Raw genomic sequence first — 12,776 nt, 5'->3', positions numbered from 1 at the left:
GGAGGATGGGGGTGACCATGCAGCAAAGGTCCCTCCTCAGGGCTGGGGTGTATGGCCAGAGATGGAAATGGCCGGTGGGTGGGACTGGTCTGGGACAATTTTCCTGGGGCAGTTTCCCCAGGGTGTCCTGGAAACATGGCACAGACCAGGCCCCTCTCTTCTGCACCTTGGATGCCTTGCTTCCTTCACCATGACACCTGGCTCTGCACTGGGAGTGCTGGCTGCCCCTGCCCTGCACACTCACACACCTTAGCTCTACACTGGTGTTTTTCTCTCTCAGGCTCTTTCCAGCCCAGCCCAGCCCCTCCCCACCTCTCCCCACCTCCCCTGCCCTCTCCCCAGCCCAGCCCAGCCCAGCAGAGCAGCCCAGCCTGGGCTGGCTCCATGGCACTGCCCAGCGCAGGCTGCTGCAGAGCTCTGGGCACTCACCCCACAGCCCCAGCCCCTCTGAAGGCCACAGCAGCTGCTGGGGGGCAGACAGCGGGGTTCAGGCTCCCCATCAGCCCCACGGCTGGTGCTGGCCACAAGGGCATGAGGAAACAGAGGCTAGGCACTCTCTGGCTCTCCTCAATTCATCTTGTATCTGATTCCCAAGCCTGACTGAATTTGCCCCCTCCTCTGGTCCCACCAGCCCCACTCCCCAGGACAGCACCAGCGTCCTGGCCCTGGGGGTCCTCAGGCAGCTCCTGCAGCTCTCCCCTCTTCCTTCCCTGTGCCTGCTGAGTCCCCTCTGACTCCCATGGCACTGCAGAGTCTTTCTTCGTGGATATGTCAGTTTAGTGCTTTACTTTTGAACAGACTTCACCTTTGAGGGTGTTCCATCTTCTGCGTTTCCATTCATTCCAATCCCACATCAGTTATGTGGTGAGGCCCCATCCTCTCCTGACCCCTCCAAATTCATTTCCAGAGAGTCTGGTACATGCCATCAGTCCTGTCATACATGAAGCAACCTGAGGAAAGAATGGGGAGCTCATGGACCATCTCCACTGCCATTGGACACCAAGAAGAGCTCCTTTAAATCAGAACACTTGGTCCAGTGAAACCCAGTGTTACCATGCGCTTAACCCCAAAACCACTGAGAACACAAGGAGAACAGAAACTTTAAAAGACCAATTCCTTGGACATTTTCTTGGAAGGAACTTTGGAAGAAGAGCCCAGCCTTCAGGCACTGCACCCAGGAAGTGCCCTTTTCTTGAAGAGCTACAATTTGATGGGCCACATCTGACATAGTGTTGTGCAAGGGTCAGACACAACAGGATCAAACTTCCACAGGAGTATAAAACCAGAAAACTATCCCTAAGTAGAATTATCACAGGAGAAAAAAAGGAAACTTGTGGCTTAAGATAAACTTGGGGAAACATGCGGAGGAGGGGAGGCAGGTTATTGTCAGTGAAACAGCACCCATTGGATCAGTTTCCACAAGGCATCCTTGAGCTCCTTGTTCCTCATGCTGTAGATGAGGGGGTTCACTGCTGGAGGCACCACTGAGTACAGCACTGCCACCACCAGATCCAGGGATGGAGAGGAGATGGAGTGGGGCTTCAGGTAGGCAAACATGCCAGTGCTGATAAACAGGGAGACCACAGCCAGGTGAGGGAGGCACGTGGAAAAGGCTTTGTGGCGTCCCTGCTGTGAGGGGATCCTCAGCACGGCCCTGAAGATCTGCACATAGGACAGCACAATGAAAACAAAACACCCAAAGTCCACAAAGACACTGACCACAATAAGCCCAAGTTCCTTGAGATAGGAGTGTGAGCAGGAGAGCTTGAGGATGTGGGGGATTTCACAGAAGAACTGGTCCACAGCATTGCCTTGGCAGAGGGGGAGGGAAAATGTATTGGCAGTGTGAAGGAGAGAATAGAAGAATCCACTGCCCCAGGCAGCTGCTGCCATGTGGACACAAGCTCTGCTGCCCAGCAGGGTCCTGTAGTGCAGGGGTTTGCAGATGGCAACGTAGCGGTCATAGGCCATGACAGTGAGAAGATACAACTCAGCTGCAATAAAAAAGAGAAACAGAAAGGCTTGTGCAGTGCAACCATAGTACGGAATGGCCCTGGAGTCCCAGAGGGAATTGGCCATGGCTTTGGGGACAGTGGTGGAGATGGAGGCCAGGTCGAGGAGGGAGAGGTTGAGGAGGAAGAAGTACATGGGGGTGTGGAGGCGGTGGTCACAGGCTATGACTGTGATGATGAGGCCGTTGCCCAGGAGGGCAGCCAGGTAGATGGCCAGGAAGAGCCAGAAGTGCAAGAGCTGCAGCTCCCGTGTGTCTGTGAATGCCAGGAGGAGGAACTGGGTGATGGAGCTGTCATTGGACATTTTGTCCCTCTGCGCATGGGGATCTCTTCAAGGAGGTAAAGGAAAGGAGAAGTTAGGGCTGACTGCTTCGAGAAAATTCTACCCAAGTTATCATAGAACCCCCCCAAACTGCCTTTCACTTTTCAGGAAGAGCTTTGGTGAGCTCTGGTTGGTGCTGGCTGAGGGTGCCCCAGGGAGCAGGAGGCTCTGCTGGGGACTCTGCAGGACTCAGTCCTGCCCTACAGCAATAGGTAAACAGGAACTCAGGGTGATCTCAGATTAAATCCACTCGTGATATCAAAGAGCTTTTCAGCATTGTCACTCCCAATTCACCTGACTGCAGAGCAGAGCTGTGGGGTTTTTTTGTCTTCTGTTCTAGTTGCCCCAGCACAGCTGAGGAGTGGTTTGAATGCAGCAATGCCTGGCATTTCTGCTGCACTGCAAGGGAAACCTTGTGGGTGCTGAGATTGGGCACAGGGACTGTCCCTTAGTGCAGAGTGAGGACAGCCGCTCTGTCCATCAGCCCTGCTCTCAGCTGCCCTGTGCTGGCAGCTCTTGCACCTGGAGGACTATCGCACCCGGGTGTTCACCCCAAATGAAAGAGGCCAGTGCTGGGAGCAGGGGAATCCAGTTTCCAAGTGCAGATCTCCAAACCCCTCACCCCATCTCATCGTACCTGAGGAGGATCTCAGCTCTGCCCTCCCAACCAGGGACACAGAGGGCTGATTAAAGCTGCCTGCATGCAGCCACCCAGCAGCATTTCAATGGCCTTAGCACCGAGGTGTCTTCTCCAGGGGGCTCCTGCAAAACACAGAGATGCCCTGGGAGAGCTGAGCCCTACGGGAGGGCAGTCTGCAGCCCAGCAGAACCTCCCAAGGACAGAGTCAACTGTCCTGAATTTGTTACGTCCTGAAGGGAGGGTGAGATTCCTGCCAGCCACACACACTGCAGTACTCAGAGCCCCACAGGCGAACAGGGTGTGAGCTGGATGCTTTTCCTCCATGGCCATATGTGCATGACAGCACACGCAGTGTTGGTGTCTGAGCTGCACGTGAATCCTCACCCCCCACACCAGTGAGTGTAACAGTGAGAACAAGGGCGTTAGGGAGAAGAGGAGAACATGCCAAAGGAGCCCTGCCAAGGGAGGCACGAGAGGGACACTCTGTCACACACTTGAGTTTTTCTCCTCTTTGCTGGTCAGGCTGCTGGGTAGGGCAACTCATGGCCAAGTCTGCATGCCATTAAGGGCAGAGGCTCTGCTGTGTGAGTGAGGAGACCAGGGGGTTGCTCCAGGGAAAGCACCTGCACTGCAGGGGATGGCAGGGAGATGCCTGAATCCCTCCTCCCACAGCATGTCTGGGAGCAGGTCTCTCTTCCTTCCTGCCCATGGCTCTGCTGCCTGGAGCTCTTCTTGGCCACGACCCCTTTCTCTGTCCCCACATCTCCTCCCTCTCCATGCTCACAGACTCCATCCCACCTGCTGTGTGCTCAGCTCTGCCCTGCAGGCACCTCCCGGCAGCAGGGCACTGAGGAGAAAACCCAGATCACAGACTCCTTCCCCTTCAGTTCATCTCCTACTTTGACATCCATCTTTAAAATGACCCTCTGCAAATGTCCTCTGGGTGATGTACAAGTCTGAACAGCCCTGACCCATGCTGCAGCGTTTCAACAGCAGAAGGACCCTGCGTTGCTGGGGGTCACTCTTTCCACCCACAGCTTCTCCCTGCAGAACCATGGGGAGCTCCTTGCTCTGGCTGAGTGCTGTCCCTGGCAGGCGGCAGAGTCCCTGCCCCAGGACACAGACCCCTGGGGTGCAGGGACCCTGCTCAGGAGGACAGCCCTGGGCACCCCAGATGCACACCTGGAATAATATCCCTGCTGCCGGGAGAAGGCAGCCGTCATGTCCTGTCTGAGCAACCCTGACCCATGCAGCACCCTGCCCTGCCCTGCTGGGCCTTCTCCTTCCACCCACAGCTTCCCACAGTCCCAGGGGGAGCACCCCAGGCAGGCTGGACACTGACCCTGGCAGGCAGCAGAGTCCCTGCCCCAGCACACAGCCCCCTGGGGCACAAGGGACACTGCCCAGAACAGCCCTGGACACCCTGCCTGCATGCCTGGCTTCACACCCCTACAGCCATCTCCAGGAGAGTCGTGATGTCCTGTCCCTCTGATGGTGCAGCACGAAAGCTCTGCTCCGGAGCATGTCCTCCTCCTTCACACCAGAAAAACTAGGAGAGCCATCCTGACAGGTCCGATCCACTGTGGCATGTGCCAGGTCTCGAAGACACTTGCAGGAACCCATCTGCATTGCCCTGCAGCCAGGGACTTACCGTGTCAAGGGCTGTGAGGATCTCTTCCGCAGTGAGCTCTCACCTGTCCTCCCATGCCAGATTGCCTTTAACCTCTCTGTTACTTATCTCCTCACCCCTTGGTGCCTGCAGGCAGTGCCCTCAGCCCTGCCGTACTTTGCAGAGGAGCTGCTCCTGGGCAGAGCTGTCTCTCAGCAGTACTGCCTGGTTGCCATGATCTCCCTCCATCCCAGGAGTCCAGCCCAGCTCAGCAGCAGAGGACCAGCCCAAAGTAGTGCTTTCTCTATCCCCTCTGGGCTCCCTCCAGGTGTCCCTGGGGCCCCAGGGGAACCTGCTGTGAAAGAGACTGAAATAAATAACTTGTGGTCCCTCTCCCACCTCTGGAGAGATACTTCTTTCCAGCAACTTCTCCTACCAGAGAGAGAGAGTTGGGCTTGAGAATCACCTTTCCTTACTTCTGGTATGGGACAGGACACCTGGACAGTGACAGATCTCCTTTACCCCTGCTGAGGGAAGGGATTCAGCTGAGTCAATTGAGGCTTCTCATCCTTTGTTTGTAGTCCTGGGACTGGAAGGGCACTCAGCTCTCTCCTATGGCTGCCACAAACCCACAGGAGGTGGAATTCCTCTTGCTTCCGGTCAGGTGGACACAAAATAGGAACCTGGTGCCTGGGAGCCTCTTGTCTCAGCTCCCGTGGTAATTGCTGGGGATGGAGGCAAGGAGTGAGCTGTTCAGACTCAAACACCTGGTGACATCTGAGGTGTCAGAGGTGGTCCAAGATATGTGCAGGTAACTGCAAGCTGTAATGCAGTGGTTCACAGAGAGGGCAGTATCTGGAGGCATCATGCTTGAGCTTAGAGGGGACTTCCTTTGGCTAACAGCAGATGCCCACGTTTAGGACATCTGAACTGTTCCCTACTCCTTACGTTCAGGGCAGCCTATTGAGGTAGTCAGGGGGGCAGATGTAGCCATTGCCATAGGCATCAGCCATCTTCTCCATCAGCTGCATATACTAGAGCACCATGGACTGTAACGGCACAACGCCCATGGACATCCCTACGTTGCCTAACGTAATTCAGGGCAGCTACTCAACGACCAAATACAGACCTGTAGTGCTATGCGAGATGCCAGGGCTCTCCAGCACAACTGCGTGTTTGACACCGTTTGATTCTCTTTCCCACAGCATTCTTCTGGAGAAACTGGCTGCTCATGGCTTGGACGCACTTACTCTCTGCTGGGTAAAAAACTATCTATCTGGATGGCCAGGCCCAAAGAGTGGTGGTGAATGGAGTTCAATCCAGTTGGGGGCTGGACACAAGTGGTGTTCCCCAGGGCTCAGCCCTGGGGCCAGTTCTGTTTAATACCTTTATCAATGATCTGGATGAGGGGATCGCGTGCACTCTCAGTAAGTTGGCAGGCAACACCAAGTTGGGAAGAAGTTCTGTTCTGCTGGAGGGTAGGAAGGCCCTACAGAGGGACCTGGACAAACTGGATCCATGGGCAGAGGCCAGCTGTATGAGATTCAAAAGGCTCAGTGCTGGGTCCTGCACTTATGTCACAACAACCCCATGCAACGCTACAGGCTGGGGGAGGAGTGGTTGGAGAGCTGCCCAGAGGAAAAGGACCTGGGGGTGTTGGTCGACAGCCAGCTAAATGTGAGCTGGCCGAGTGCCCAGGTGGCCAAAAAGGCCGATAGCATCCTGGCTTGTATCAGGAATAGCGTGGCCAGCAGGATCAGGGAAGTGCTCATCCCCCTGTACTCGGCGCTGGTGAGGCTGCACCTCGAATCCTGTGTTCAGTTTTGGGCCCCTCACTACAAGCAAGACATTGAGGTGCTGGGGCATGTCCAGAGTAGGGCAACAAGGCTGGTGAAGGGTCTAGAGAACAGGTCTTATGGCTGAGGGAACTGGGGTTTTTTAGCCTGGAGAAGAGGAGGCTGAGGGGAGACCTTATCACTCTCTACAGCTACCTGGCAGGAGGTTGTAGGAAGGTGGGTGTCAGTCTCTTCTGCCAAGTAACAAGCGATAGGACAAGAGGAAAAGGCCTCAAGGTACACCAGGGGAGGTTTAGATTGGAGCGAAGGAAAAATTAGTTCTCTGAATTGGTAGTCAGGCACTGGCACAGGCTGCCCAGGGAAGTGGCTGAGTCCCTATCCCTGGAGGTACTTAAAAGACGGGTAGATGTGGTGCTTAGGGACATGGTTTAGTGGTGGACTTGGCAGCGCTAGGTTAACGGTTGGACTCCATGATCTAAAGGGTCTTTTCCAGCTTCAACGATTCTATGACTCTTTGATAATTTGGGAAACATCTCTTCTACCGATCCGCAGAGCCACTGCAATGGCCTCCTTCCAATTTCCCTTTAAACCTTCTCTTGACTCTCATGCCTACAGCAACATAAACTGTATATATGAAATGGAGGGAGCAGTGGGTTCTATCAGCCCCTGCTCTACACCCCCTGCCTGCACTGGAAATGAAGAAATGAGTTGAAAGGAGAAGTGATCTGGGGCCCAGCTTAGACAAGTGCAGGGTCATCCAGTCCACTGCGAAGTCAGGAGATCAGGAAGAATTCATTGGGCAGAGGCTTGTGCTCTGCCAGACAGCGCCAGAGGATTGGGCTGGCCTGCCGACATGGAGTGCAAAGGAGGTCTTGTTTTCATGAGTGCTGTGGAGAAAGGGGAAGTAAGAGGCTATCTGTACTCAGGGAGAGGAAAGTCTTCTTCAGTGTCATCAAGGAGGAGACTCCCAAAGCCTTGAAGAATGAGATTCCTCTCTCAGCTTCAGGGGAACAATTCCACCCAAAGAGAGATACCTTGTCCTATTTCAGATGCACTAAGATGGGCAGAGAGACCTTCACAGTGTTTCCAGTTTTAGCACCAAACCCTCAGGACATCGGCTTCCTTCTGGACTGGAAGGAGACAGTCAGGTGGCCCTTAGGCAGCAATGAATGATCTCTGCAAATCTCCCAGAGGTCTGCAATGAAGAGGCCAGGTGTTGATTTGTCAGTCAGGGCTCCCCTTGCAAGTGCAGAAGAGGAATCGACTCCTCTCCTCTACCTTTAGAAATCCATTTCTGCAATAAGTTGAACTGTGTCCTGAACTTCATTGGCAAACCCCAGGAAAACTAAGGAGATTACTCTGACACTAAAAACCACCTATCCTTTAGGTGTCCAACATTATAAAGACAAGGCGGGTAGCATGGAAGTCACTCCACAGAAGCTGCTTTCATGGTTTACATCTCTTGACAGCACCTTTTAAGATCTGGTGCTTCTCCCTCACAGAATACTTCACAGAATGGATCTCGACTTCTGCAGGGATTAGGTCACCGAGCTGCCAGCTATCATTGTCATTAATCTCCCCTCACCCTCTCAGAGCTGCTCTGCTGAGGAACCATTTAGCACCCAAGGCCATGGGTCCTCGGGGAACGTACCGAAGGCCTTAGAAATGTTCTCCACAAAAGGGGGAGAAAAATCGGAGACTCCTTCAGTCTGGAGGAAGTGCCTCAGCACAAATGGCATTCCCAGCTGACCCACAAAGGCTTTACAAGAGCCTTGAAAGGAGCCCTGATAGACTGTTCTTTAGGGGTTGTGGGAGGAAAGGAGATGGTGCTTCACACAAAGTCTGCTGGGCTTCTCTTTCCCCCCGCTAATGCTCCCAGCACATCATAGATTCATGTCAGTGGTTTGTCACATTTCACCTCAATTTTCATTGATTTGGCTGTTTTTAATTCCTGGCCTGCCTGCCTTCTTACCTGCCACCCTCCTTTGACATTCCTCCTTTCCCTGTGATATTTCTTGGGAAGCGAGACCTGTGTCAGGATCTCTGCCCCCTCCTTTGATGTGGGCTTGTTGGCCCATCTCAGCTAAGCTGCACAGAGCCCAATGGGTCTGAGGTTTTCCGGCTTGTGTAGGTTTGTGAGCAAAACCAGCAGGACAGGAAGGAGATGGCCCGCATAGGGGAAGGCTGTTTGGAAAGAAGCACTGCACCAGGAATTCAAACTTTCCAAGCCCTCAGATAATAAATTCTTGACTTGGTAAGGATGAACTCCTTACCAAACCAGGCTTCATTCCACAGGAAAGAAAAGAAAAACAGAAAAAGAAACAAAACCCCAAACACCACAGGAGGGAGAAGGCTCAGTTTCTCATTAGTTTATTTGGTTTCTTTATTTGTTTGCTCTACAAGGTAATTTTTATCCCCCAACTGAATGAACTTCCCTTCTCCGCCTCCCTACCCCCCATCTTTTTCAATCTTGTTATGCTCTTAGGTATTTCCTTTGTTTATTCCCCTCTTCTCTGCTGCTTTTCAAATCTTCTTTTCTTTTTCCCTCCGACAGCCAGAAAGGTTTATCAAAACTGTTCTTCAGCAAGAAAGTTGTCAGTGACAGAGGAGGAATCTGTTTATAAAGCTTTCTGTTCTACCTGACAAAGTTCAAGCGTGGATGGAAAGACAGTCCTGAAAATGGAAGAGTTTTAAACACGGGATGTTTGTCTTCTCCCTCTTTGGCTCTGACTTTCCCTGAAAACCAAACCTTAACCAGGGAATAAAACTTTCCTCTTTTCTCGCTCTCCTTCTTACCTTTACTTCCCACACGCCCCCTCATTGGTCACCATCTTCATGCCGCCTTCTCTCTGCTTCTGTCCTAATCAAAAGGTTAAAGGCACTTGGCTGAGCTGTTTTATCTTGCACTAGAATGCATTGTAGCTCATCCTAAAGGATACCTTTAAATAGATTAGAATAAAACCGGTTGAGAAACATCTATTTTTTCCCCACTGCCTGTAAAGGGACTGTTGGGTAAAGAGATCAAATACAATAACTTGCATTGTGTTTATGGTGGATTCCTGCTCTAACCCCCATACTAAGTTTGCTCCTAGGGCATAAAATGGTGCCTTCTTGCTCTAGCTTGATTCTTCTCTCCTCTCTTCTGTTTTCCTTCCAGCCTTTGTGTGAATGTCTCCGTGAACGCCTTTTCTCGTCCTTCTACATTCTTTCGCTCTGTCTCATCTTCTTGTAACCTCCTCAGGCATTGTTTCCCCCACTGACCATCTGCCCTTGCTCACTGCAGCTCCGATGCAGAAATGTTGAACCACACAACTGTCACAGAGTTCCTTCTCTTGGGCTTCCCCTCCCGCCACCATCAGCAGCGCCTAATGGCAATCCCTCTCCTGCTTCGTACCTGGTGATCTTAGTGGGAAACTTGCTGATCATTGCCCTCGTTCTGCCTGAAAGAGACCTCTGCAGGCCCATGTACTTTTTCCTCTGTAACCTCTCCTGCTTGGACATCTTCATCGCTACATCCATCTTACCCAAAGCCATAGGAAACCTCCTGATGGGCAGCAAAGCCATTTCCTTCCCAGGCTGCTTAACTCAGGGCTACTTCTGCTCCCTTCTGGGCTACATCGAGTTTGTCCTTCTGGCTCTCATGTCCTATGACTACTATGTGGCCATATGCCACCCTCTGCAGTACCCCATGCTCATGAACGGTCAGCTTTGCCTTCAGCTCCTCTTGGGCTCGTGGATTGCAGGCTTCCTGGCCACGGTTGTCTCCACTGTCCTGGTTGCCAGGATGACCTTCTGCAATGCCAATCGTATTGACCACTTCTTCTGCGACAGCGTGCTTTTGATCAGGTTGTCCTGGGCACAAACACAGATTGTTGAGCTGATCACCTTCATGGCCTCATCCGTCATCCTACTTGGCTCACTGGGCCTGACAGCAGTGCCCTACCTTTACATCATTAACACCATATTTAGGTTGCCCTCAGCTTCCTCACAGCACAAGGCGTTCTCTACATGCTCCTCTCACTTCACCATTGTCATTTTGGGCTACGGCAACTGCACATTCATGTATGTCCAGCCTTCAAGTCACCACATGTCCTACAACAAGGCAGTGGCCCTTCTCAAGACAGTGGTAACTCCTTTGATAAGTCCCTTTCTTTTCAGCCTGAGGAACCAGATGATGAAAGATGCCCTCAAGGCACGCTTGCAGAGAAGGGTGATCATCTTCAGGCAACACTTTTCCATCTAAGAAGAGTTTTTGTAAGTGGATTTTGAAAGGGGACAGGGGTGGGGAGGACAAACACATGATGGTGATATATTTGCAGAAATGAGGCCTTTCTTTCTTAGCAGTGTAAAGATTCCTGAAATGAATATCACACCAGGTTCTCTCCTGCAAGCGATCATCCTAAGAAGGCCTTACCTAGCAATGCCTTTCAAATGACCTACAAGCACTTTACAAACCCTGGTGAATACCACAATGGCATTTTCTACGTGTGGAAACCGAGACAGAAAGCAACAAGCAGAGGGCTTCATGTCTCCATGGCACAGCCAATTCTCAACAAGCTTCACCCTCCTTCAGTTCTGATGCAACTTCTTGCTTCTAAACCTGGTTTCCTGATTATTTTGGTGGCAGATCTTTGTTGAACCTCTTAGCCTTTAGGAAATGACAGAAAATAGGTGGAACACAATCAAAAGAAGAATAATGGCTTTATTTCTCTACCAAGTGGTGCTTACATCTCCATTAACCTCCTGGTTAGAACAAAAACATGCCTGAAATAAAGTCCAACTTAACTGCCTCAAATTACCTCTCTTCTGCTTTGGTATAAAATCTTGAATATTGGTCAGAAATGTAGTTTTGAGTAACAAGGCAGCTGTCTGCAGATCAGGTCTGGTGAAGTAAATGTCCAGTCCTTGACGCAATGCTCTCAGAGCCAATACTTCAGCTGATCTAGCAAATTCAGGGGAATTAACTTATTCCAACATAGCCTTTTATGACTGTAATGCCTAAAAAGATGAGTGCATTGACAGTGGGGAGGAAGGAGCAGTACAGAGGATGGTGTCATCTCCTCCTATAGTGGTCTATAGCACCTCAGGGGAACGGTACTTAGCACAGGCTCGGCAGCTTAACTTTTCAATACCTAATGCCAGGTGCACTGACCCACGTGCTGGGCAACGTCTGGTGATTTGCACAAGTGAGGGACTCTTGCTCAGCGGGGGCCATCCTTTGAAGACACGAGGGTTACAATTGTACTTTAAGGTCTCTTCAAAAGTAAACAGAAACATCACCTCTAATCACTGCCACAGTGTTGTCATTTTGTAATTTTCCTAGATTAAGAAAGCTGGATTTGTTGACTCAGTGGAAAAAAAGAAGGCTTTGGGGAGACAATTGGAACAGCCTTCCCACACCTACCAGGAGGTGATCCAGAAGAGTCAGGCTCTTCCCTGTTGTGCATGATGGGATGATGAGGGCCAATGATCAAGGTTTCCCAGAGAGGAGGTGCCATCTCCATCTTTGGTGGGTTTGAAGCCCAACGTGAATGAAGTCCTGTGCAACCTGGTGTGACCCCATGGGTGACCCTGCTGTCAGCAGGAGGTTGGACTGGAAACCTCCGGAGGTCACTTGCAGCCTGAACGATTCCGTGTTTCCAGCCACCATGGCTTTTCTCTTGAGGATTTGAGGGAAAGCACTCAAGTTCCCCATGACCATGGAAGTCAGTCAGGCATAACTATGGTCAGAGCAAGTGCAGCTTTCTTGCCCCACTCCAATCAGTCTGTTGCAGGTGAAGGGCTGCTTGGCAGGTACCCCTGAACAGCCCTGGCCATGTCCTTGGCTTCACCTTGTATTTTCTTTTTCCCTCTTTTGCCCCTCCCAAGTTCTTCCCTTTGATCATGCTCATGCCCTCCCATACAAATAGTCCACCTCTGGTTACCTTTTTTTCATCAGATACGGTTTGTCTTGCTTTGTACCCTCATGTGGTGTTTCTGGGATGGTCACCGCGGTAATACCTGCCTTGGCTTGCAATTTCATTTAATTAGTATGTTGTCATCAAGGCAGGCTCAGACTGGACTGGATGAGGAGCAACCTCAAAGAAAAGGGCCTGGGCATTACAAGGGGTGCCATAGCAGCCAGTGATGGTGCTAAACGTGAACATACCCATGTGCATATTGAGCTGCACTGGGAGGAGCATGGCCATCAGACAAAGGGAGTTGTCATCCGTCTTGACTCAGCACTGGTGTGGCCACATCTGGAATAGTGTGTCCCAGTGTGGGGGTCCCCATTCTGGAGGAATGGCGAGAAGCTGAAGATGATCCAGAGGTCTGCCAAGTTGGGGTTAGGGGCCATGTGTAGAGAGACTGAGAGACCTGGGCTTCTTAGGCCTAGTGAATCAGAAGATCTGGGGAG

General features: G+C 51.7%; 1 protein-coding gene and 1 pseudogene across 2 annotated transcripts; one reads left to right on the top strand and one right to left on the bottom strand.

Moving 5' to 3' along the window:
- Positions 1-1,386: 1,386 nt before the first annotated feature.
- On the bottom strand, positions 1,387-2,316 carry LOC309603861 (olfactory receptor 14A16-like; the record flags this gene model as incomplete). The annotated part of the gene is made up of 1 exon (XM_082338752.1): positions 1,387-2,316. One exon carries the CDS (start codon positions 2,314-2,316, stop codon positions 1,387-1,389), a length of 930 nt encoding a protein of 309 aa, XP_082194878.1.
- Positions 2,317-9,675: 7,359 nt separating this feature from the next.
- On the top strand, positions 9,676-10,622 carry LOC309603860 (olfactory receptor 2AP1-like; annotated as a pseudogene). Its single transcript has one exon. The product of its transcript is annotated as an olfactory receptor 2AP1-like (transcript).
- Positions 10,623-12,776: the final 2,154 nt, after the last annotated feature.

The sequence above is a fragment of the Platalea leucorodia genome (genome assembly GCF_965183815.1).
Source record: "Platalea leucorodia genome assembly, contig: HAP1_HAP1_SCAFFOLD_223, whole genome shotgun sequence".
NCBI lineage: Eukaryota > Metazoa > Chordata > Aves > Pelecaniformes > Threskiornithidae > Platalea > Platalea leucorodia.
Note: the sequence above shows the minus strand (reverse complement) of the source record. Positions and strands in the feature narration are given on the sequence as shown.